Source organism: Malaclemys terrapin, chromosome 2 (assembly GCF_027887155.1).
Source record: "Malaclemys terrapin pileata isolate rMalTer1 chromosome 2, rMalTer1.hap1, whole genome shotgun sequence".
In the NCBI taxonomy this organism is placed as follows: domain Eukaryota; kingdom Metazoa; phylum Chordata; order Testudines; family Emydidae; genus Malaclemys; species Malaclemys terrapin.
This window is the reverse complement of record NC_071506.1, coordinates 275,027,790-275,053,703: the sequence shown is the minus strand read 5'-3', so window position 1 is coordinate 275,053,703 and position 25,914 is coordinate 275,027,790. Positions and strand designations below refer to the sequence as shown.

The following is a 25,914-nucleotide window of genomic DNA, read 5'->3' as shown; positions in this document are numbered from 1 at the left end:
TGTTTTAGTTTTGATATTTTTGTCTCCTGAAACACCACGGACAATGATCCACACCCACAGCACTCAGAATTGTATAATATATCAATAAGCTGCTCAATTGCACATATTGCTAAATTAACACTACCCTCATGCTTCCCAGAATGTCTGTGTAAATTCACTAACTACGCAACAGTAAAACTGGGCCATTTGTGTGTCTGTTTCCAGTCATCTTCCTGTTTTTGTTGAAGTTCAGACCCCCCAAGCATGTCTGATGTCTAGTCACTTGGTGTTCAGTGAAATTTATATTGGAGTTCCAGCACAAGCAACCGTCAAACTCTTTAACCAGACACTGCTGCCAGCAAAATACTTTTGGAAAGAGGTAAGTGACTTTCTAGTGTGACAGTTAGTAGTGGTACAAGATAGGAGCTGAGCTCTGTAGTTGCTATCACAATACAAATAATAAAAAATAATAAGATAACTTCTGTGATGTGTCCCATGTGTAATGACCCCTTGATTGGGTCATCAGCAGGAATTAAATCTGGGAACTCTTGCACTAAGGCAGTGGTACTCATCCAGGGGTCTGTGAGCCCTTTCTGGGGGGGCCACGTGGCCCCACAGCTGAACTCCGGCGCCCCAAGCCGCATGTGAGTCTGAAACCGGGAGTGGCGTGGGGCTGAAGCTGGTGGCCCCCCACCAAAGCCAGTGCGGGGCAAAAGCTGGCATCCCCCCTCCCCAGCCAAGAGTGGCACGGGCTATCCCCTGCCTGCACCCTAAGCTACTTCCCTGCCCACACACAGCCCCTAGCTACCCCCTCCCTGCACCCTGAGCCACACCTCTCACTGCACACAGCCCCTAGCTAGCCCCTACCTGCACCCTGAGCGGTTTCCAAACTTTTTGAGCTGAGTCCCCCCTTTGAGTTATATTTTTTGGTTGCAGCCCCACAGGCCAGACAGGCTGGGTGGCCTGCTGAGGTGAGTCAGGGGGTGGAGGTGGCACTCCCTCCCTTGGACCCCACTGTGTGGAGCTGGCCCGAGCCCCGCCAGCCCTTACCTCCCAAAATAGAAGTCAAACGACGTCTATGCCCAAGGGTCCCCTCCCACCCTCGCTGGGCCCTGGAGTTTTTATAGCATGTTGAGGGGGGTCTCAGCAAGAAAAGGGCTGAGAATCCCTGCTCTAAGGCACAGTCCTTTTCCCTTCAGCTAAAGGACTAAGGCCTGGTCTACACTGGGGCAGGGGGGATCGATCTAAGTTACTCAACTTCAGCTATGTGAATAATGTAGCTGAAGTCGACGTACTTAGACCTACTCACTGCGGTGTCTTCACTGTGGTGAGTCGACTGCTGCCTGCGCCTTTCGCGGTAGTGGAGTACAGGAGTTGACGGGAGAGTGCTCGAAGGTCAATTTATCACGACTAGACTAGACATGATAAATCAACCACCGCTGGATCGATCACTGCCCGCCGATCCGGCGGGTAGTGTAGACATACCCTAACTCTATTAACTGGGAGCAGTAGATATATCTTATTCTCTATGTTGACTAGCCACTTGAGAAGGGACAGGACACACTTAGCTGTGCTGTGTCAGGAATTCCATTGATTTATTGCACTTTCACGATAAAGAGATCGCACTTCAGTATTTGTACGAGCGGAATTGAAAAATACTATCTCTTTGTTTATCATTTTTACAGTGCGAATATTTGTAATAAAAATAATAATATAAAGTGAGCACTGTACACTTTGCATTCTGTGTTGTAATTGAAATCAACATATTTGAAAAGGTAGAAATATATCCAAAAATATTTAATACATTTCAATTGGTATTCTGTTGTTTAAAAGTGCGATTAATCGTGATAAAATTTTTTAATTGCGATTAATTTTTTTGAGTTAATTGCGTGAGTTAACTGTGATTAATTGGCAGCCCTAATTACTATTAAGAAAAAAGTATCTAAGTAATTGAACATAATGGAATTAAAGGGCAGGTAAAGTGTGTCCAGACTCTACATATTAGATCTATCGTTTTCCTGAAACATATAGATTCTGTGTATTGCTTCATCCTGACAATCATTTCCAATCTGGAGGTGAATTTTGAATGGAGTAGATTTCATCACAGTTAACTGAATGTTCAAGTGTTTATCCTACCTGATAGCTTATCGGAAGTCAGTCAGCTTTCTGCTCTGCCACTGTCTCCCCAACAAGTGGCACTTTGGGCCCACATGAAGAAAAAGAATTGTGTATAGAGCTAACAGCTAATATTATGGTAAGTTTAAAAACGGATCTAGTTTTAATAGCACAGAGAACACTGGGATTCTTATTTCAAGTCCATGGGGCAAAAACAGCACTTGCAAGTACAGTACAATGCATTTGTGCATAGAATCTGTCTTAAACTGCCTTTCAGATATGCTTTATAGACTAACATGATTGAAGACAGAATTTGATACTTAAATTATATGCACCTTAAATCGACTTCGAAGTCTGCTTGTTTGCTGCTTTGTTTTATTTTTTTCTACTATGCCCTTTTCTTTACATGTAATGATTAATGCTGCTTTTGTAATATACAAAACTATTTTTGACCTTTATTCTTAAAACACATATTAAATTGATTAAATTTTACTTTATGATCCTGAAAACATCATCTTCCTTACATTAATTCCCACCATTCTTCTCTCGCATTCTAAGCCTGCTTACACCTAAAACTTTGGTCAACCTACCTCATTTCTCAGGGGTGTGAAAATTTCACACCTCCGAGAGACATAGTTGTCATCCTAAACCCTGGAATAGACACCATTAGGTTGATAGAAAATTTCTTCTGTCGACCTACCTACCACCTCTCATCCTCTTGAGAGAAATGGAAAAACCCCTTCCGTCACTGTGGCAAGTGTCTACGCTACGGTGCTACAGCTGTGCAGCTGCAGTGCCATAACCGTGCCACTGTAGCATCTGTAGTGTAGACATATCCTAACTCTTCCTTACCTGGAAAAACTTAAGGAGGGAGGTCAGAATTAATGTGTCCAGACAACAAGATCCATTTCCCCAAGCAGGCCAGCACTGAAGACAGGCTTCTACCAGAAAATGTGGCAAAAATCAGGAATGGTGCATTTTTAGGTTTATATTATTTGATGTTGATGCAAAACATACAGTAACATCAGCAAATTTTTAATTTGGTACATACTACCTAATAAATCTGATAAAATGTTTTGGTAGAAAATCCATGTGAAGCAACCTGTAAGCCTTCTCAGTCTTTCCCTGGGATTCTGTTTTTTTGTTTTGTTTTGTTTTTTTTAATCCAGTAAGATTTGTACCTGTTTTACTAATACATTTTTTGATTGTGACATCTTTCGTCTGTATCTTTGACTCCATTTACAAAGAAGATGTGACTTTCTCCTATTAGGATGAGCTGAATGACCTTACCCTCTGCTGTAGCATAGAAGATATGATTGAACCTCTTTTACTGGGCATTTCTGGCCAAGTAAAGGGACTACATGTCACATACTCGATACCTTGTGACAGTAAAGTTACCAGGTAAATGAAGGTGTTATAAAATAATCACCCAGACTTGTTTGTTGGTTTCTAACATCTAATACACTGTAATAGTCCATCTATATTCTGATCCAATATCTTTGCTTTCTCTGCTTGGAGTGAAAGAATTAGCCCTCTCGCTGCCAGCCAAGGGATGGGGATCCTACACCCATCAAACCTTCAAAAGCCAAAGTAACTGTCTGCAATGTTTAAAATATGTAAATTTAACTCTCAGATATGGATATTAAAGTGTTGAGTTCTATACCATACAATTTAAGATCAAATATCCTGGGCTGTTTAGAAGTTTTCCTGCCACATTGCCAAATCTGGTATATGACAAATGCAACTCTCCTTGATAATTTCTAAGCCTACATCTGCCTGGTATTTTTAATTGTATTCTTGTGATACTTAGCATGACTACTCTGTTTCTGAGTGTATTTTAAGTCCTTGTTGTTTCTTTTTTTCAGATGAGCAAGAAATAGCTTTAATTTGGCAGCATAATTACTACACCTGAAATAAATTCCTACAGGAATATAATTGAGGCAAATCAATACTGGCAAATGCTGGTGGTATTAATCTTTAGGCTAGTTGGCCCTTTTAACAAGGGACATCAAAACTGCCTTATGCAGGAAACCTCAACTCTGCCTAAACTGTTTCTATGCTATGAAGAAAGAGGAGTGCTAGTTTTAATATCTGAGGTCACTTTTATCTTTAGTGATGAGAAGCAAATGTTACAAAGTCCTCAAGATCTTCTGTTGGACTTTGGATCTGAAGTTGCATTGAAGAGCATAGTAACACGCCAGCTAATACTTACCAATCATACTGGAATCGATGCTCCATTCACACTAGAAGCTGAATATTTCAGTAGCTGTCCAGTTACCTCAGAGGAACAAGGAAACAATCTGTAAGTTGTGCCTTTCTCGCTAATTAATCAGATACTGGGCCTGATTTTCTTCTCACACTACTGTGTAAATTTGGAATAATTCCATTGAAATGGAGGTATGCTGATGTGAGGGGACAATCCCCTATTGCCATGCGGCCGCATTGGTTCAGTACGGACTGTACCACCAGTACCACTTCCTGCAATACGGGGTGTTTCTTAAGTTGACTTTGCTTTGCTTATGAGAAATGATGAATCCTCCGGCTGAGGTACTATGGTTCCAGGCCATCAACTTTTGCAGGAAACACAAAGGGCAGGATTCTCATTTGGTGTAAACAGCATTGCACTATTGACATTAGTGGAGCTATGCTGATTTACACCAGCAGAGGATCTGGCTTACCGAATCCTGAACTTGTGTCTTGGCATTTAAATGGCTTCACATATAAAGAAGCTATTTTAAAAATTCATTTAGCTGGTGATTCTAGGAAGTCTGTCTTTGAGCAATAGTTACCAACAATCTAGGACTTTGGTTGAACTAGCTTGTAAAGTTAGCAAAGACTTGTGCTGCTCACAGACTTATCATTGAGTCATTTCCTTTTACAAGCTCCACGGCCAGCCTGGTGAAAAGAACAGCACAAATCAGAAGATATGCAGCCAAGAAAGTACAATCAGGTATGAGAGAAGCTATTTTTGTTGGCCAGAAAGATATCTCCTCACAACTGGCACACTCAGCAACAGCATCCATGGAAAGAGGGCTGAATGGAAATGGAAATCCCTTTATATTACAGTTTGGGCCTCCAGGACAGGACTGAAACATACTGGTGGACGTTGTGGGGCTTGCCCACAGCATTCAGTATCTATTCTGTGGATTGAGGAGTCCAGGCCCCAGGGCTGTCAATCTGGTTCTTTTTACAAGCTCTAAAATTTAAAAAAATTAGGCTAAATTCTGAGCTGACTTCCATCCCCTGCAACCTCATTGATTTCAGTAGGATTGGATGGACTGACCAGGCAGGATTTGATCCTTTGTTGTTTATTATTTATATTGCAGTAGCTCCCAGAGGTCCTAATCAGGAAGGATCACCGCTCCATTGTGCAAGGTATTATACCAATACAAAGAATCAGACTCTGATACCCTTATTCATCTAGAGGAGCACCTAACTTCACAAGTAGCCATTGAGACTATTTATGAAGTAAAGTGCTACGAGTGAGTAGTGGTATCAGAATCTAGCCCATAGCAAATAAAACATAGATGCAATAGAATGTCTACTCGTGGAATTCTGTGCCAGTGCGCATGTGCATAATTCATGTGCTGCAGAAAATAACTTCTGCCGGAAAGTTGCTGCAGTTACACCTTTTGCCCACCAGGGTCCGCTGTGGCGCTAGAACAGAGCCGATGCTCTGGGACCCTCCCCAGATGCTATCGGGAAGAGAAAACGCTGTGTTCCTTGCAGCACCCTGCCTGTGGGGTGAGGACAGGAGACAGGGGATATGGGTGGATAGGCAGTGTGGGGCACATGGGGCTGCTGGGGACGTCACAGATTAAGGGCTAGTGGGGCGGGGCAGGACAGACGGGGCAGGGGCTGAATGGGAGTGGAGGCGCAGGGCCACATGGGGGAAGGTGGCGTGGCTGAGTGAGGGCACAGAGATGTGGGGACAGAGGGGAGGGAGTGCAGGGATACATGGGGATGGGGGAGGGGGCTGGCTGAGGGGTTGCAGGGACACATGGGGACAGGAGGAGGGGGCACAGGGACACATGGGGACAGGGGAGGAGGTGCAGGGACACCTGGGGACAGGGGCAGATGTGCCTGACTGAATGGGAGAGGCTAGGGGTCAGCCAGGGTCTGTCTGGGGAAGGCTCCCTAACAGTCCCACCCCCCAAAAAAACCTGTTCCATATTTCTCCCACCCGCACCCAACAACCCTCCAGGTTCACTCCCAGGCTCCTTATTTCCTCAACTCCTCCGTTACCTCTGACTCCCCCCAGCCTTTGCACTCCTTCTGAGGGGTGTGGGAAATAGATTCTGTATTGTAGTTTAAATTAATTACGCAGAGTTCTGTATTTATATCCCTAGTAAGGAATCTATTTGTCAAAAAAACATTTCCTGAATCTTTTTTATTGTCTGTATTGTTACAGACATACTTGCTGACAGGAATTTTGAAATAAATTACAAAAATAATTGAAACTGGCGTGATTATATTGTCAAGTATCAGAGGGGTAGCCGTGTTAGTCTGAATCTGTAAAAAGCAACAGAGGGTCCTGTGGCACCTTTGAGACTAACAGAAGTACTGGGAGCATAAGCTTTCGTGGGTAAGAACCTCACTTCTTGCATCTGAAGAAGTGAGGTTCTTACCCACGAAAGCTTATGCTCCCAGTACTTCTGTTAGTCTCAAAGGTGATTATATTGTGTTATTTTGACAAATAAAATATGCAGAATTTTGCAGAATTTTTAATTTTTTGGCGCAGAATTCCCCCAGGAATAAATGCCTAATATTAGTTCTCACATTGTATCCTGTGATACACTTCCAAGTGGTCCTTGGAGCTGTGTCTATCTCAATAGCAGAGCACTCTGTTTTGAAGAAGTGAAACCTCCTGCCATGTATTATCCAGTCAGGACTGTCTTGGCGTTTCTGGGACATTTTTTTGATCAAGTAAACAAACAAGTCCTTCTCTACATCTGGAGTGCTTGCTAAATGTCTTTGTCAAGTGTTTGTTAGATGTTCTGACTTCCAGACACCACCACAACTAGAGGGCTAGCAAACATGTAGAAAGAAATAAACAGCACAGATCATGAAGTTAACCAGTCAGTCACTCCAATCCCATTGGAGTCAGTTTATTTTCATCTTACCAATATTGCTTTTTCATGTAATCAGGCATTACAGTTGTCACAGAAAAGTGCAGAATTAGGAGGTTGGCAGGGAAGGTTGTCCATGGAAGAATCTCTGTCTTAACAAGTGATCCATAATATAAAAACAGATAGAGAACCATGAATAGGAAGCTGGAGTGAAAATGATTTGATTCTAGAGCAGGGATTCCCAAACTGTGGTACATGTACCCCTGGGGGCATGTGAGACACCTCTGGGAAGTATGCAGGAATTGTGTAATGGTGGATTTTATTTATTGCATTTTCATAATAGGCTACTTAGACAAAGCTTTAAAATTCTGTGGGAATTTGTTATATAAAATACGGTAGTTAATTTACTTCAAGATGTACCAGTGAGATCACAAATACACAGAGACGCTGACGTACAGAGCCAGCACCTCCAATCACTGTACAGGGCAGGTTCAGTTGCCCAGCAATTGTCCAGTCTAACTGAGCTCAGAACTTAGGGGTTTTTTTGGTTGTATACATTGCACTATAACTACATCCTTATATAACAATGAAATACAGACAGATGGCTAAAGACAAGTAGTGTTAAGAACACACAAAGTATCAGTGATAAGGTTAGGGGTACATGGGCAGCTGGTAGATCTGGAAGGGGGTACATGGGCAGCTGGCAGATCTGGAAGGGGTTATGCGGCCTGCTGGCAGATCTGGAAGGGGGTATACAATAGGAAAGGTTTGGGAAACTCTCTTCTAGAGGCTGAATTCTCAACTTTGTAAATAGGCATAGCTCCACTGAAGCTAGGGAAACTACCCTGATTAATACCAGCTGATGATCTGAACATGTATTTTGTTTGAAAGATAAACTTTATTCCATTTCCTAGAAATCTTCTCAAATACTCTTCTGTTCTTTCAGCATTTGTGCTGGCATTACTGTCTCATGGGAGAGGAGTGGCTTTCCATGCCCAACCTTCCACAGGAACTCTGAAAGCCTTCCAGCAACTAATTATAGAAATAACAGCTTATAACAACATGTGGGGAGAGTACCATGATGATCTCATCTGTAGGGTAGGTGAGGCTTTTTGTTCTGATCACCAAATTTGCATGGTAGGTTTGGGGCCAATTGTCTTTCCCCAAATTCCTCTTTGCTAAAACACATTCTTCTGCTTGTTAGGATTTCAATAAGGATTCAGAGTAGCTTTTTCTAGACTGGTTTCAGAGTAGCAGCCGTGTTAGTCTGTATCTGCAAAAAGAACAGGAGTCCTTGTGGCACCTTAGAGACTAACAAATTTATTTGAGCATAAGCTTTCGTGGGCTACAGCCCACTTCATCAGATGCATAGAATGGAACATATAGTAAGAAGATATATATACATACAGAGAACATGAAAAGGTGGAAGAGTTGGTATGGCAACTTCCACCTTTTCATGTTCTCTGTATGTATACATATCTTCTTACTATATGTTCCATTCTATGCATCTGATGAAGTGGGCTGTAGCCCACGAAAGCTTATGCTCACATAAATTTATTAGTCCCTAAGGTGCCACAAGTACTCCTCGTTCTTTTTTCTAGACTGTTTCTTCTAACAAGGTTTAGTTGACAAGTGTCCTCTCCTGTTAAAATGTATGGATCTGGTTTTGGCCACACATTGAAGGCCTTTTTTTTTTTCCATAGGGCTGTAACAGAGTTCCACAACATAGTTTTGTTCCATCTACAAAATCCAGTTGTAATGGTCACTACTCTGCTCCACCAACCCAATATGTTGTGCTGTTGTGCCTGATGGAAAGGCTCTTAGGCTTTGTCTAAACTGGTACTTTGTTGGCAAAACTTTTGTCATTCCGGTGTGTTAAAAAACACACCCCTCCCCCTCCTCCCGAACGACAAAAGTTTTACTGACAAAAAGCACTGTTGTGAACAGCACTTTGTCAGCAGGGAGCACTCTCCTGCCAACAAAGCCGCTGTGGCTGGTGAGGGCTGGAAGTTTTTTTGTCAGCAGGAGAGCTCTCTCCTAGAAAAGGCATCAAGCAGAATGACCAATAGATTAGGTACAGAACTTTCCTGCTGACAAGAGTCCTCATTAGATCTCTTGCTTCACTAATTTCCTTTAAAAGAGAAGAGTAAAAAAAATTGAAAATCCATTTGGCTCAAAGGCTACGATATAATTTAGTAACCCAAATTCTAAGGTAGCATTTAATTCTAATTGCCAAGATGCATTGTTTTTTCTTAGGTGGGAGACTTACAGCCTACATTAATTCCTATGCAAATGACTGTGAAAGGTTGCCCAATCTTCTTGCAGATGACAGGACCTCAGACTGAACATCAAACAAAGATACCAATAATCAGGTATAGCCCCCCAAATACTGTTTGTAAGGATGTCAGAAGTTTTAAATGCCATTAGACTATGCCTACACGGTTCATTTTTGATCATTTGCTATTGTTCAGTAAAAAGGCAGGCAACGTTCAGTGATATATTTGTCAAAATACAGCGTGTGCTTTATTTTGTTTAGACAGTCAAACATTACACTAAGGCCTTATCTGATGTAGATAAGTTTAGCATAGTGTTATGTTTGTGTTTCCTACCATGACTGTAAAATGCCCTGTTTCCATATACATCATCTCCTAAATCCTTCATCAACCATGCTACCAACTATTCTTCCAGACTGTTTTCTCAGGGTTTAATACTGATTGAATTTCAGTCATTCCAGGCTCAATTGGTTCAGGGCCAGCATGGACAGAGATCACTGGCATGCCAGTACCACTGGTGGAAAAAGTCGTGCCACTCCTCTCTCACAGTGCACTGCTCACTGAGGAGGTGGCCTCTGCCACTCCAACACTTCTATTGACTTCTTTATCCACCATCTTTCATGAGCACCACATTCGCTTGCACACACGAGTCTGAGACAACTATGCTGTCAGAATATGGAGGGAACGGATAATGGAATGTAAACAGAATGTACAAAATAACTTTGTTTCCTAGATTGACCGTAGATTATCTGGTTTCCAATACAACAAACTGCCAGCAGTTAACTCTTTAAGCTGGTCTGTTTCCACTTTGTTAATTACTCATTTAAAAGAAAAATTCTTAGGAGTTGACCTAACAATTGTACATTGTAACATGAAGTTATTCCTCCCTTCCAGGTTTGGTGCTCATGTCTCTGGTGGGGATACGGTCTCCCGCTGCATCAGACTCAACAATCCCACTCCTTATGGTAAGGCTGGTTTCATATTCTAAGATATACTAGCTAGCATTGCAGTCCCTACAGTAATGAAAGCACAGCAATTAACACACCTTCAGCTTCCTTAATTAGGATTTTTTTTTAGGGCAATACAGGAATAGGAGGAGACACTCACCGCTAATTCAGTAGTTTAGCTAATATAGAGCAATGGCCAGTGCTGCTAAGTCTCTAGCTGTACAAAAGCATTTATCACTGTGGTGTTACCTTTGGACTAGGCTGCTGTGGATAGTAGCATAGCAGGCAGGTTTGAGCCAGAGGCCAGGGAGGGAATATAATTAGCACAATCTCGTGTTTAGTGTGAAACGGGAAAACATCCTATTCCAGTGCATCTGTCTCCTTCTTTGAAATTTACTTTTTCTGTGAAACCCTCCTAAAGCTAACTCATGTCAATAAAATGCTGCCGTCATTCTATTATTGGAAAGAAAAAATTCCACTCTAAGTTTAGCACCATTGGGCTCTTCTAAATTCCACTTGCATCCAATCTTTGTCTTCCTCTTCAGAACGTACTCATTTAAAAGAAAAATTCTCAGGAGTTTTCTCTTCAGTGCACAGGCCATATCTTTCTTTGTGTCTTGGACATCACCAAACACACACCAAAATGATTAGGGGCATGGAACAGCTTTCCATGTGAGGAGAGATTAAAAAGACTGGGACTGTTCAGCTTGGAAAAGAGAAGACTAAGGGAGGATATGATAGAGGTCTATAAAATCATGAATGGTGTGGAGAAAATGAATAAGGAAGTGTTACTTACCCCATCAATCACCTGATGAAATTAACAGGCAGCGGGTTTAAAACAAACTAAAGAATCACGTCATATAACACACAGTCATCCTGTGGAACTCATTACTAGGGGATGTTGTGGAGCCCAAAACTATAACTGGATTAAAAAGAGAATAAGTTCATGGAGGATAGTTCCATCAATGTCTATTAGCCAAGATGGTCAGGGATGCAACCCTACTGTTTGTATCTCTAACGCTCTGATTGCCGAAAGCTAGAATTGAACAACGGGGGATGGATCACTTAATAATTGCCCTGTTCTGTTCATTCCCTCTGAAGCATCAGGCACCAGCCACTGTTAGAAGACAGGATACTGAGCTAGGCCCTGTATGGACATTCTTATGCATTTACTTAACAAATAAAATATTCATCATAGCTAATGCTAATAAAGATGTAGGCTGGGATCCTTGGACCTGGCTAGCCTGTGTCTAGTGCAAGACCAGTGACAGGCAAAGATGGGTTTAAGTCACTTTTATGCTCTTCTGATCCTCGAGGAATCACCTGACTGGTCCTGAGAGTAAAAAACTTCCACTCAGTTGCAACTTGGCATCAATGTATCCAGGTGCCATTATCTACCTAGTCCACTTTTTCTCAAGGGCCAAAAAAGCAACATATCGTTGGCCTGACTAAGATTAATAGACTTTTTCCTTTTTCATTCAGACATCCGCATGGACTGGAAAACTTACAATCAAGAAAAAGATAATGAGAAGCTGGTGGACCTCTTGCTGTTTTATGGCCCTCATTTTCCTATTAAGGACGTAGATGAGAATGAGATTGAGTCAAATGCTAGCACCTCAGAGACTGAAATCCTGTTACACTGGGATAAAATCCCTAGCAGCCCAGACACCATTTCTCCAGGTTCCCTGGTGACAGATGATGTAAGATCATGGCAGTCTGTTTTTTTTAAACCATGTTATCAGAAAAGCTAACAGAATGTTTGGAATAAGTAAGAAAGAGACAGATAATAAGACAGAAAATATCATATTGCCTCTATATAAATCCATGCTACGTCCATATTTTGAATGCTGCGTGCAGATGTGGTTGCCCCATTTCAAAAAAGATATACTGGAATTGGAAAAGGTACAGAAAAGGGCAACAAAAATGGTTAGAAGTATAGAACAGCTTCCATATGAAGAGAGATTAATAAGACTGGGACTTTTCATCTTGGAAAAGAGATGATTAAGGGGGATATAATAGAGGTCTATAAAATCATGACAGATGTGGACAAAGTAAAGAAGGAAGTGTTATTTACTCCTCCTCGGAACAGAAGAATTAGGGGTCACCAAATGAAATTAATAGGCAGCAGGTTTAAAACAAACAAAAGGAAGTATTTCTTCACACAATGCACAGTCAACCTGTGGAACTCCTTGCCAGAGGATATTGTGAAGGCCACTGGGGAAGTTCCAGAAGATTGGAAGGGAGCTAATGTGTCAATTTTTAAAAAGGGTAAATGGGATGATCTGGGTCTTTACAGGTTTCAGCCTGACATTGATCCCAGGAATATAAAGAGCAGTTGATACGGAATTCGATTAATAAAAAATAAAGGAGAGTAATGTAATTAATGCCAATCAATGTGGGTTTATGGAGAATAGATCCTGTCAAACTAACTTGATTTTTTTTTTTTTTTTTGAGATTACAAATTTGGTTGATAAAGGTACTAGTGTTGGCATAATATACTTAAGACTTCTGAAAGGCATTTGACTTGGTACCGCACAACATTTTGATTAAAAAGATTGAAAATGAACATTGCACATATTAAATGGATTAAAAGCTGGCTACCTGATAAGTCTCAAAATGGAACTGTAACCAGGAAATTGTCACTGTGAGGATTTGTTTCCAGTGGAGTCCCACGAGGATCAGTTCTTGGTCCTACACTAATATTTTTATCAGTGACTTGGAAGAAAAACAAAATCATCACTTATAAAGTTGCAGATACACAAAAATTGGAGGCGTGGTAAATATTGAAGAGGACAGGTCACTGATTCATAGCAATCTAGATATGTTGGCAAACTAGGTGCATGCAAACTGTGCATTTTAATATGGCTAACTGTAAATGTATACATCTAGGAACAAAGACTATAGGTCAGTGGTTCTGAACCAGGGGTATGCAGAGGCCTTCCAGGGGTACATCGACTCATCTAGATATTTGCCTAGTTTTACAAGCTACATAAAAAGCACTAGCGAAGTCAGTACAAACTAAAATTTCACACAATGACTTATTTATACTGTTCTATATACTATACATTGAAATGTAATACAGTATTTATATTCCAGTTGATTTGTTTTATAAAATACAGTAAAAATGAGAAAGTAAGAAATTTCTCAGTACTAGTGAGCTGTGACACTTTTGTATTTTTATGTCTGATTTTGTAAGCAAGTAGTTTTTAAGTGAGGTAAAACTTGGGGGTACGCAAGAGAAATCAGACTCCTGAAACATGTACAGTAGTCTGGAAAAGTTGAGAGCCACTGCTGTAGGTCATACTTACAGGACGGAGGACTCTCTCCTGGGAAGCAGTGACTCTGAAAAAGATTTGGGGGTCATGGTGGATAATCAGCTGAACATGAGCTCCCACTGTGACACTGAGGCCAAAAGATGAATGCAAACCTGGGATGCGTAGACGGGAATCTTGAGTAGGAGTAGAGAGATTATTTTACCTCTGTATTTGGCACTAAGGCAACTGTGACTGGCATACTGGGTCCAGTTCTGGTGCCCTCAAGAAGGATGTTGATGAATTGGAGAAGATTCAGAGAAGAGCCACAAGAATGGTTAAAGGATTAGAAACTAGGTCTTCCAGTGATTGAGCTCCTTGAGTCTATCTATTTAGCTTAATAAAGAGGTTAAAGGGTGACTTGATTACAGTCTATAAGTACCTACATGGGGAGCAAATATTAAATAAGTAGCTGCTTTGCATGAGAGCAAGACACTCCTAAAGTTCAGTCTTGCTGTCGACTGAACAGCATTGGGGTACCCTGACCTTCCATTGATTTCAGGGGGAGGTTAGGGCATTCAGCGCCCCCAGGAGTCACAGTGTTCAATGGGAGAAACCAGGGTTTATGCTGGAAAATGAGACAAAATGGTATTAGCTATTTTTGCTCTCTTCTTTTGTTCTGAGAATGATGGTTCTGCCCTCCCATAGTCCTGTGCTTAATGTGTAACATTCCTTACCCTTTCATACCTGTAGGAGTCAGATGTAAACAAGGAAGAGGAAGGAAGAAGTGATTCTGAAGTCTGGAGACCAGTAAATAATCAAAAGAAAATAATCTCTGTACTTATACAAGCTCATGAAGGGTTTCCTTCCAACTATCCCTACTGTATAACTCCTACACAAATCGTAAGTTGTGGTTCTTATGTGTCCTTATAGTTTGCAAATAGCCAACTGTCTAGGACTGGGGAGACGGGACAGCAAGGGAAGGCTTTTCATTGGTGCAGAGCAAGAGCAGTAGGATTAAAGATTGGAGAGATACTTCTGCAGACCGTAGGAAGTCAACAGGATAACAATGGTCTCCAACAGACTTCCCCAGGTCCAAGAAGTTCAAGTACCAAGCTCCGGAAGCAGGTCCTTCACCTTGTGAAGAACAGGCAAGCATAACTGGCTGAGCTTGAATGCAGGCCTTTCGACCTCTAGCTGTCTTCACATGTGACTCATCCTGTACAAATATTCTGTGCAACTCATCCTGTTTCAAAAATAATTGATGCAAAATCAGTAGGGACCACAGTATTTAGAATAAAATATGTTCAGAAATTTGACAGGAAAAAATATGACAAACAATGCATTGGAAACAAAGTTATGAGAATGTGTCCATACATCAAAAATTTGAACATTAATGAACTTTAGAAAAAAAACCAACCCACCACATCTTAAATTTTGGAGTAATCTAGCAGTGTATCAATTTTCAATTCCCAAATGTAAGGAACTTCTTTGCCAAAGGGTTCAAGTACAAAGTTAGACTTAATAAAAGAAAATTTTAAAGGGGTCATTTGTAAATTCTTGGAACTCAAGTTTAATTAGAAACTTAACTAAGTTCTCAGAAAATTAATTCAGTTTCTTAAAACCAATTTAGTTATTTTGGTGCAAGTGTATGCATAGACCTTTATTTCAGAATCAAAGAGGCTCAAATTGAGTGTACCCACATAGATTTGCATAGAAATAGATTGGTTTTAATTAATATTTTGTCATTTTTGTGCAAGTCTGGGCACAAAGCAGTCCAAAGAGATTTTTATCTATGCTTTAATTGCAAGCTCAATACAACCTTAGATGTAAATCTGTTAAGATGCTTCCATAATGCAGAACTGCTCATTTGCTTTAGCTAAATGTCTGTATAATATTTTGATTCCAGGTTGTTCCTGCAGGTAGCAGTGCCTCCATCCATATTTCCTTCACTCCACTCACGTTACCCAAGCTCATTAACAAAACTGAATGTGAGGGGTATGCATTGGGTTTCATGAGTCTAGACAGCAAGGTAAATGTACTATCACAGCTAAGTATTTAGCTAAGTAGTATTGTTACTTCAGTTTGCTTCTTTCTGCTCTGAATGCTATTCAGTAACAGTGAAGCTATTTTATTATTTATTCCTTACAACATGGGAGGCAGGTGGTGAATTGTGATTTCTGCTACTGATTAGCTAATAACTGCACACACAGCTCCTTTATACGAAAACACCCATTTTTAATAAGGGAATTAGGACTTAGACTCCTGGGTTCTATTCCCAGCTCACTGCATGAATTTGGACAAGTCACCTATCTTCTATCAGACTCTTCCCTGGTGAAATGGGAAATACAACTTACTGGCTGCTGCAAAGCTTAAATAATGTTTGTAAAGCACTTTAAGATTCTCAGCTGTGAAGCACAAAGTCTTATTAACTATAATAAATATTTAGCAATGTCATTTTATAAAATTTTAGAAAACAAGAGTTGCCTCCATATTAATGAGCAGTTTTCACCTAGTCTAATGAAAATTTTTGTTTGCATTCAAAATGCAAATATAGCTCAGATTCTGCTATTCACACAATTTTTATAGAGGTAGCATAATTTACTACAAATAATAGGCCAAACACTGCCAGAGTTCATCTATGGCTGGACAGCTTTGGGAAACACCCTCAGATTGGAGTTAGTGCTTCATCCTTGACACATTAGTTTGATCCTCATGTATTCTTCCTTTTCCTGTCAGCTTGCACAAGGGATACCTGGCAAGGTGACTCGTTCAGACGGCTATGGAGTTGCACCTTTGAGAATGGACTTGCAAGCTTTTGTAAAGCCTGCTCTGTAAGTACAACAGCTCTGACAGCTCCCAAACTTACAGCAAACCAGAGACTAAGGAAAGGAGTCTGACAGCCTGTGATTCCTTACATTCAGGTTAACTGTAGAAATGGATCATGATGGAGGAATGGTGTTTCATTCCAGGGCAAGTGATCTAATACCTAATCAACCCCTTTCTGGAGTGAGTATCTTGCATATTGCTGTATTAAGGTTTATTGAATATAGTGCTCAGCTGTTAAGATAATTCATGGCAACACTCACATTGCTGTAAAATAATGTTTTTACTGACCATGTCCTGGTGATGCTGTTAAATGTTTACCCACAATGCAATTCTTTTTTTTTTTTTGGTAGAGTACAAACTAGGCCAGAGAAGACTAATGTATAATTACCGATAAGCCAAGAAAGGAGATGTTATTTCAGGAAGATGGCTATTCTGTGTTGGGTTAACTTACTGTAGAGATCTTTTAAGTATCAAAACAATTATTCATTTTCAGATTAAAAAAGATTCTGGTAGCAGAATGAAGGCGATTTAGCTCCCAACGTGGTCTGTGAATTTTGGTGATTCACAGAGTCCTATCAAATTTTGTTTTTAAATCTTTATTGTATTTTTATTTTTTATGTTTTAATCAAGAGATTCTGAAGCACCCACAAAGAAAAAAGAAAGTGGTTTGGGGCAGGAGCCTCCAAATCTCAGATGCTATGGAATGGCTCGAGAGACTAGAAAGCCTTCAAGCCTCTGGAGGGAATTCAGATTAAAAGTAGTTTAATACATTCTCCTTCAGGTTTTGACAGAATCAGTCATTACTCACAACCTGAAACTCACCAACTCCACAGAGGCTCCTCTGCACTTCAGGATCCTTCTATCTGTGCCCTTCGCTGTATCCAGTATCGACCCCAACAGGAGCCTGAAAACATCCCACCGCGACAGGGAGGAGCAAGGGAAGCAACTTCTGCTTCATCCACAGCAAAACATGCTGGTAGGTTCAAAAAAACCCCTCGGGCCAGGACAGCTTAGGGCTTGTCAACCCAGTGCATTAGTCCTCACTAGGGGGGTGTAAATTCTAGTGCACACTAACTGGCCCCCATGGACCCTGCTAGCATGCACCAGACGTTCCTTAGTGTGTGTTAATGTAGTACTATTTCAGCAGGGACTAGTGTCTACTCTGGTACCCACTAGAATTTACACCTCTCTAGTGCAGATTAATGCACCGTGTAGACAAGCCCTTAGTAATTAGTATACTAACATGGCCTTCGTGAACTGCAGAGCTTTGGGGAGGAAGGAAAAACACAATTGTACAATGGTGCTTGTTATGCTTTTCTTATTGGCAATGTCCCATTGAAGTCACTTTGCAGAAAGTACTAAATCAGTATCAGAATATCAAAATGATAAATGTATTTACAATGTAAAGGAAGATATTTGGCTTTCCACTCTTCCTTTCAAGGCTTGAGCTTCCCGTCTGCAACTCCTATACAAGGTGACGGAGGAAGGCAGAAGAATCCTGTTTCGTTTTAGGTGTATGTGCTGGTGGCAGGAAACAGTCAATCAGCAAAGAATGAAATAACTCAGATGCACTTTAAAAATGTATTTATTTTTAAATCTACACTTCAACACGGGCACACAGGGCTTGATTCTGACCACATACCTCTATGCATAAGCATAACGACTAACTCCACGGAAGGCAATGGAATTACTTTTGTAAAATTGGCATTAGGGAGAGGAGAATCTGGAGAATTCAGGATCTTAAACTTGGGGGGTTTTCTCCTCATATTTTAAAGGTTTGCAGTTCACCTTTCGCCCTCTGTTTCAGTGCATTTGCCTTTAGGAAATGGTTCTGGATTTTGAAAAAATGTCAAGATATTTTTTTACCTTTGCCTTGTTGTACAGGATCCTATGGGATTTTGGGCACTGGCATGATTCTGTTGGGTTATGATGGGAACGTGTGCTCTGGGGTGGAGCTGTTGGGCAGTTTTTACTGTGGATTTCCTACCGTTAATTCACACATTTTCATCTGAATTGCCCCCAGGTGAAAGTGTCATTTCACACAACTCTGGAGTTACTTACATATCAGAATCTGCCAGCTGACCAGCTGCTCTCGGGAATCAAAGTGCTCCAGTTTGAGAATGGAGACAGGAAAGTGGAATTCAGTCAAAATCTGGTTATTGAATACAGTAACAGAACGACCCAGGTAACAAGCACTTGAGAACAAAAGTAACTCTAAAAACTTATGTTCATGATGCACCTTTAGTACAGAATGATGTTCAATTATTTTTCATAACTTACCCACCACTGAAATGCAGCTGCTTCTAGGGTAAAGTATGCCAACTAACCAATAATGAACAGCAACACTGCACAAAAGCAATAGCTTCCAACTGAAACTGCAGGGGACCCTCAGGATAACAGATTGTTAATCTCAGTGTGGCGGCCCAATTCAGAGTCCCATACGTTCTTTGATTGTACAGCAAGAAGGCCTACATTTCACATTTCAGCCAAAAGACAGCACCCTCCAATGAGACTGTCCCTTGACACCATGCTGAGGCATTCGCTCAGTACTGACTCAGTGAGAGTGCTAGCAACTGAATTGGCAGCATCACCTCCTGCAGCAATATTCCTTGGAGGTCCCTCACAGCTGCTTAGCTAACGGGATGGAATATGATCACAGCCTACACAGGTTAAAACTGACCTCTTCCAGACTGAAGGCTATAAAATAAATATAGACCTTAAGCAGTTTCAGTGCTGTGCAGAATTTTTTCATTCAAGGTATTTCTAGGGTTTTGCTCACTGTGGTATCTAAGATATGGGCAACATAAGGATAACTCTAGGCAACCTGTGTAAAAAACAAATTTGCAACGATGTGCCAGATACAGCTCTAAAGAAGGAAGGGAAACTAGAGTGAAATGTAGTATCTATGTCTTCATACAACACTCAAAAGTTAACCAGAATGTACAATGAATATTACCTTGCTGAGGACATGCAATGGCATTCTGAAAACCTCCCTGAAAAAGCAACACAGCACACTTTACTGTCATAATAGACCATAGGCTTAAACGAAGTCTGAACTGTAGAGTGTAATCTGTAATATCTCTTTTCTTGCCTAAGCCAGCATCTGAGAAACTAAGGTCTGGTCTACACTACATCATTAAGGGGTGTGAAAAATCTACATCACTGAGCAACGTAGTTATAGTAACCTAATCCCCTTTGTAGACAGCATTATGTCAGCGGAAGAGCTTCTCCTGCCGACATAGCTACCATCTCCCAGGAGGTGGATTAACTCTGCTGACGGGAGAGCTCTCTCCTGGCAGCTTAAAGCATCTTCATTAAAGCAGTACAGTAGCACAGCTGTGCCAATGCACTGTTTTAAGTGTAGGCTTGCCCAAAATAATGCTCATTTCTTTTTGGACAAAGTTATGGATTATTGTTGTTTTTTAACTCCCTTCCTCTCTTATTCTTCCAGCTCGTGCCAGTGACTGCATACCTTACTGTCCCACTACTAGAGCTCTCTTGTGAGACAGTTGATTTTGAGACCTGCTTTGTAAACCAAACTAGGACAGAAGATGTCTTTCTGTTAAACAGGAGCAGATGCAGAAGTTACTGGACTGCTTTACTGGGTACTAAGCCTGTGCAATAGATTCCCTTTGTTATAAGAGGCGAATGTTTGTTTTAGTGTTCGGATTTAGTAAGACGAGTGCGCACATCTAGTCAATACATACAACATGACAATCATTCAGTAAGAATCAGGTCAGGTTCTGATCTCACTATTTTTACTCCAGTGTTTCTTCACTGACTTCAGTAATTACTTCAGATGTACACCAGAGAATAGAATCAGACCCACCATATTTATTAATCTTTCTTTTCTAACTTAAGGCCTGATCCTAAGAGGCAGTGAGCACCAGCAACTCCCACTGACTTCAGCTGGAGCTTGCTTCTAATGAGGTTAATGGCAAAATGCCCATTTACTTCAGTGGGAGCAGGACTAGACCATTTTATTTTGCCATTTACAACTGCCACCACCCCAGCTTGCCCTGCCAATGAAAATGTAGACCTGTCAAATGCATGTGACAATACCAGAATTTTTCATTGGCAAGTCAGGAGATGTATTGTTTGCTTATATGAATACTGCGTTATACACAACACTGAAGACTCTTATATCGTGTCAATTGATATTTTCATTCTTTGCTGCAGACCAACAGGAACAGCATAACAACATGGAAGTGTTTGCCATCTGCCCCACTCATGGAATTCTTGAGGCACATGAAGCTAGCTTACCCACCAAAGCAACTTTAAAAATCAGTTTTACTGCAAGGTACAGTAAGAGAACACAAGTTTTACTGTCTTTGGATTTGACTAAGAATGGCCTTGCAGACTGCAACGGTGCAAGGAGTAATTAATTAAAACAGAAATTAAGTGTGTGCCTCCATCAAACAGCTGCCCAGTTCTTTGTGTCACAGTGTTGTCTGTGAGGGTCAGAGAAGAGAATAAAAGTGGTTTTGCTCTTCTGATAATAAAGAACCAATTTTTTCCCCTAAAATGATCAGCCATTATGTAGCTGAATTATTGAGGCATATTCAGTCAATAGAGGCCCATTTACACACGGGCATGCATTTTAGTATGGCTGTACTGCCCAGTTCCTGCATGTACCTGGACAAACGGGATTTAGACATCTTAATTCCCATTTGCCCATACATTCCCACAGCATGCACACACAGTCACAGTACAATAAATGCCCAAATCAAGGTACACGCTTTTTCACGCAAACCCCAGGCAATAATGTTTTGTAAATATTACCATGAATTTATCATTAGAGTTCAGAGGCACCCCGCTGAGCTATTGTTTCTGCGCTGGTACTACAAACTGCTGTGCATGTCAGAGCCCTCTGGTTGTCTTCTTAGATTTTAAATTCCTTATCATAGGGCTCATATCCTACCTATGGTGCCCAACAAGTGCTCAGGAAAGTTGAACCCTTGCTGTTCAGTATAGTATTCTGTGAAGTCACACTAAGAAGCTTACCACACTGTTTCTACATGCTGAACTGGCCAGGAACAGCGAACCGTGGCCACGGGGAGCTGCGGGAGGCCGTGCCTGCGGACGGTCAACGTAAACAAAATGTCTCAGGTCTGCCAACGGACTACCCTGATGGGCTGCATGCCGAAGGTTGCCGACCCCGCTCTAGATCTAGAATTCACACTTACCACAAGCTACAAGTTAACCAAAACTACACTGACTGTAAATGTTTGCCTAAAGCTAGCATTCAGTTGACTGCCTCCTGCCCTATTAGAACCAATGGGAAAATTCTCATCTAACTTCTTGCCTTTTCCATATGACAATGGCTGTCACCTGGAGCAAGCTCAGCGTTATTCTCTGCCATCACAATAATACTTGTCATTTAGAGATTTATACAAATGTAACTACACAACAAAAAGAATATTGAAGCTTTCCTTCCAACCACCCCATTAACACATTCAACATCATATATAGTTATACCATTAGGTAAGACACTGTTAAAAAAGCATACTGGGACCCAGTTACTACATGTGATGTGATGGTACATGAAACTGGGCCAGGCTACAGTAGTCAAAACTCACCATTCCCATAAGGAAAGCAAAGTTAACTTCTGCAGTATCAGATAGCTGGCAAGCACAACAAATGTCAGAGGATAGCGTCATTCTTCCCCTCCCAGACCCCTTAAAGAACTGTGCTATATTCTTGCATGTAGTAGAAAGGCAAACTAACTGAACTGTCTTCTCCCTTTGTATTTTAGGAGTAACGTGGAATATGAAACTACAGTGACTGTTTTTGGAATGCTTGGAGAAAAGCCCTGCAAACTACAGATCAGAGGCAGAGGATCTTACGATGAGAAATATGAAGATCTCCGCTTAGTATAAGAGAGACAGTATAGATTAGGTGTCAAGGTAATGAGTCACATTCTTGGCTATTGAAGTCACTGGAAGTTACATATGTATACTGAATGGCACTATTTAAACTACATTGCCTATATTTTCTTGTACTTGAGATTTAAATAAAAATTGTAGTTTTAAAATAAATTCCAAGTACTGTATAATAAAGAATTTTACTAAACTAAGATAATTGTCTACTGGACAAATCCCATTCAACAGGTGTTGAATCAAAGTAGTATGTGTTGAGTTCTATAGTTACCTTTTATTGGCATATGCCCATGGATACTTCCAAGGTATCTGTTTCTACAAAGCAGGGCAATTTTAAAAGAACTGTTGAGGCTCCTGTCACAGTTTAGTTTGCTCCTTGGTTTAAAAGTAAGTCAGCTGTTAATTCCACGTTATAATAATTAGGTACAAACTAGAGAGTCAGAAACAGCGAACAAGACCATCATTCTGACTGCCTCGGTTTCTTTCAGTGCCTTGTAATATGAAAATCAATGGGAGCTGGGTATCTATATCCCTTAGGCACCTTTAAAAAATACCAACCTAAATGTTTAATTAGTAAGTGTCTGGGAGTTGGTCATGGCCCCCGACCCCTGCAACTACAGAAGGGGGATTCCATCCCACTTCATTTTCTTACCCTCCCTTGGTTCCCACCTACTCATACTTTCCTGTTTACAGGAATATCAATAAAACTGAAAGTCAGTCTGATATTCCCATTTCTGAGAACACAACAGTTTCCCAACCCTCATCCTGCAACAAAAGTATTTTGCAGGCAGTTGTGGGGAATCTTTGTTGGCAAAGAGCAGAAATAGAAGTAGTTTTAGCAAGCATCAGACAGATTTGTTCAACCAATCAGAATCCCATTTATCCATAAAAGCCTGGGCCAGAATTTTCAAAAGTGGGCATGCAAAGTGAGGCATCTCATAGACTTCAAGGCCAGAAGGGATGACTGCGATCATCTAGTCTGACCTCCTGCATATCACAGGCCACAGAACCTCACCCACTCCCTACTGTAATAGACCCATAACCCTCTGGCTGAGCTACTGAAGTCCTCAACTAATGAGTTAAAGACGTCAAGTTATGGAGAAGCCACCATTTACTCTAGTTTAAACCAGAAAGTGGCCCCTTCCCTATGCTGCAGAAGAAGGTGAAAACCCCTCCCCACCCAGGGTCTCTGCCAATCTGACCTGGAAGAAAATTCCTTCCTGACCCAAAATATGGCGATCAGTTGAAGCATGAGTATGTCAGCAAGACTACCAGCCAGACACCTGGGAAAGAATTCTCTCTGTAGTAACTCATCTAAATCAAAGCAGTCTAATTTTTACAGAGATAGGAACTGGAGGCCTCCCTGACCCTCTGATTTCAGTGTCTCACTTTGCAGCCCCACTTCAGACTTCTGCCTTGGAACTCTAGTTGCTGCTCACATACCATTCGAATAAGTGTGACTAGTTTAGTGGGCTTTTTCCCCATTAGTAGGGAAAGAATATCAAAAATTCAGCCCATCTTTAATGGTGGCCTTTAATTACTGATCCTTATTTTTAGAATATAGCAATTACATTCAAGTACACAATTATGTTAAGTGCATAACCAAGAAACAGGACACAACTTTTCAGCTTGTATCACTGATTTAAACATTTCTAAAGTAATGTCAGATGACAATAAGTGCATTTTCTTTTAAAACAGTTACCACTAGGAGTTTAAATGGTCTTTTGAAGCTAGTAACTAAATCCATTTATTCATGTCTGTATATCAGTGACATCATAGCAGAATTCTTCACAATCTATCACTAACTTCTAGCAGCTAACCTTCCAGTGATCAGCCACACCTCATCCATTTCCTTTCTGAGCATCCCTTACTATAATAACCCTCCACCATTCCTTCCATAATAACTGTCTCAAGGTTATCTCCAACTCTACGCCTAATGTGGCCAAAGTACATTAGCCTGCTACTGAAGATAGTATATAAGGGAAATGGTTGTACAATACAAAAAGTATATCTTTACACTGGTAATAAAACTATACTGACTCATGGAGAATGCTACTGATATTCATGTAGTGTTACAGGTGCCAAAATCAGTTCTATATTAGGATACTGAGATACAAAATGAGCTTGTATTAAATGTTAATTCAGAAAAAAGACTGATTTTTTTAGAAGTCACAAAACAAGCTAAAATTAAGTAAAAACGCTGTAAATTAAAGATGGAATGGTCAGCTTTTATTTGACAATTACTAGTTTTGGCAGCCTGTCCAACCCTTCTCTACCTTTTATTTCATCATTCTCATTTACAAGAGAAATATGATTTATGAATGGATAAACTCGTATACAATTCCTTCTACTCTGCCCAAATTTGTTTAATAGAAAAATATGGGATTTTTTTAAATAATAATAAAAAAAACCCCACACACACTGGGCATGTGGACAAATTTGATGAGCCATAAAGGATAGTTATAACCTGAATGTAATCAGTCAGGCTGTTGGTGAAATACCATGGTTTAACCACTTAAAAACAAAACAAAACAAAACAAAACAAAACAAAAAAACACATATTTTCATTGTTGCTATTGATTTAATCAATCATCCCAGGATGATCCCTTAAAAACTTTATCATTAGGTAGTAAAAAATCTACATATATAATGTGTTGGAAAAATTGTTCCATGTGCATCAACATTTAGTTGCGTAAGCAACTATACCTTAACATCTATCTTTTAAAAAAGCAAGACCCACATGAACTTCATCTTTATGAATTATAGCCCTGATCCCTTGGTTCCATATGAGTAATTTTACATATGAGTACCATTGAATCCAGTGGGATTATTCATATGCATAAATGCATATGAATTGGGGCCTCTATTTTTAAGATCAAAACTGGCTGAATTGAGCTCACCTATGTCCCCTGGCATTTGCACACCTTAGCTTTGAAGCAGCCACCAAGCTTGTTTCCTCCCATCCCAAAGTATTTCAGTATACAGTGCACATAAATTTATACCCTTTAGACATTTGTGCCTAAAATCAGTAAACAAGATCCATTAAACAAATTCCTGAACCCACTTTCATTTTTACAGTGCAAGTTATTCATTATCATTGTAGAATGAAGAATCAGATGCTGTGCTTCTCTTGTACAATGGAATTCACTTCCCTGGGTATTCAAATACTGCTGCAGCTCCCATACCAGTTCCAATGCACATGGATACAACACCATACGCTCTGGAACAAAACAAGTTAGTGTGTGGTTAGAAACAATAACTCTGGCTCTAGATTGCCTGAAAAAAATCAGTGAATAAAGATAACTTATACTGCCCACAATCCTGAAGGGTGGCTTAGATACACAAAGATTCTAATTCGGTAACAGTCTCTGGTGCCTATTTCCCTGAAGTGGGTAAGAGGCACTCCTTGTACAAGATTCTCCTCAGCCAACTCTTACATGCCCCATGGCATCACAGATATATCCACTCTCCTGAGAGTGATGCACTTTAAGAACTGTGCCCCTCAGCCATCAAAGCAGATAAATTAATAGGGGGGACGTGGGTTATAGAGGGGGTGAGCTTTAGGACTCTGC

General features: G+C 40.6%; 2 protein-coding genes across 2 annotated transcripts in view; one reads left to right on the top strand and one right to left on the bottom strand.

Annotated features, from left to right (window-relative positions):
• DLEC1 (DLEC1 cilia and flagella associated protein) overlaps window positions 1–24,289 on the top strand; it is a 59,048-nt gene extending 34,759 nt beyond the window's left edge. The window contains exons 21-38 of the mRNA XM_054016586.1: window positions 205–358; window positions 2,123–2,233; window positions 3,365–3,495; window positions 4,208–4,396; window positions 4,977–5,044; window positions 8,110–8,261; window positions 9,420–9,535; window positions 10,331–10,401; window positions 11,866–12,083; window positions 14,388–14,537; window positions 15,544–15,666; window positions 16,374–16,468; window positions 16,559–16,643; window positions 17,245–17,439; window positions 18,487–18,648; window positions 19,915–20,068; window positions 20,643–20,763; window positions 22,219–24,289. Of these exons, the coding sequence (XP_053872561.1) occupies window positions 205–358; window positions 2,123–2,233; window positions 3,365–3,495; window positions 4,208–4,396; window positions 4,977–5,044; window positions 8,110–8,261; window positions 9,420–9,535; window positions 10,331–10,401; window positions 11,866–12,083; window positions 14,388–14,537; window positions 15,544–15,666; window positions 16,374–16,468; window positions 16,559–16,643; window positions 17,245–17,439; window positions 18,487–18,648; window positions 19,915–20,068; window positions 20,643–20,763; window positions 22,219–22,342 (2,419 nt within the window). The 3' untranslated portion in view covers window positions 22,343–24,289. The remainder of the gene's footprint in view (window positions 1–204; window positions 359–2,122; window positions 2,234–3,364; window positions 3,496–4,207; window positions 4,397–4,976; window positions 5,045–8,109; window positions 8,262–9,419; window positions 9,536–10,330; window positions 10,402–11,865; window positions 12,084–14,387; window positions 14,538–15,543; window positions 15,667–16,373; window positions 16,469–16,558; window positions 16,644–17,244; window positions 17,440–18,486; window positions 18,649–19,914; window positions 20,069–20,642; window positions 20,764–22,218) is intronic.
• Window positions 23,857–25,914, bottom strand: part of ACAA1 (acetyl-CoA acyltransferase 1) — a 45,224-nt gene continuing 43,166 nt past the window's right edge. The window contains exon 12 of the mRNA XM_054016585.1: window positions 23,857–25,562. Within this exon, the coding sequence (XP_053872560.1) occupies window positions 25,487–25,562 (76 nt within the window). The 3' untranslated portion in view covers window positions 23,857–25,486. The remainder of the gene's footprint in view (window positions 25,563–25,914) is intronic.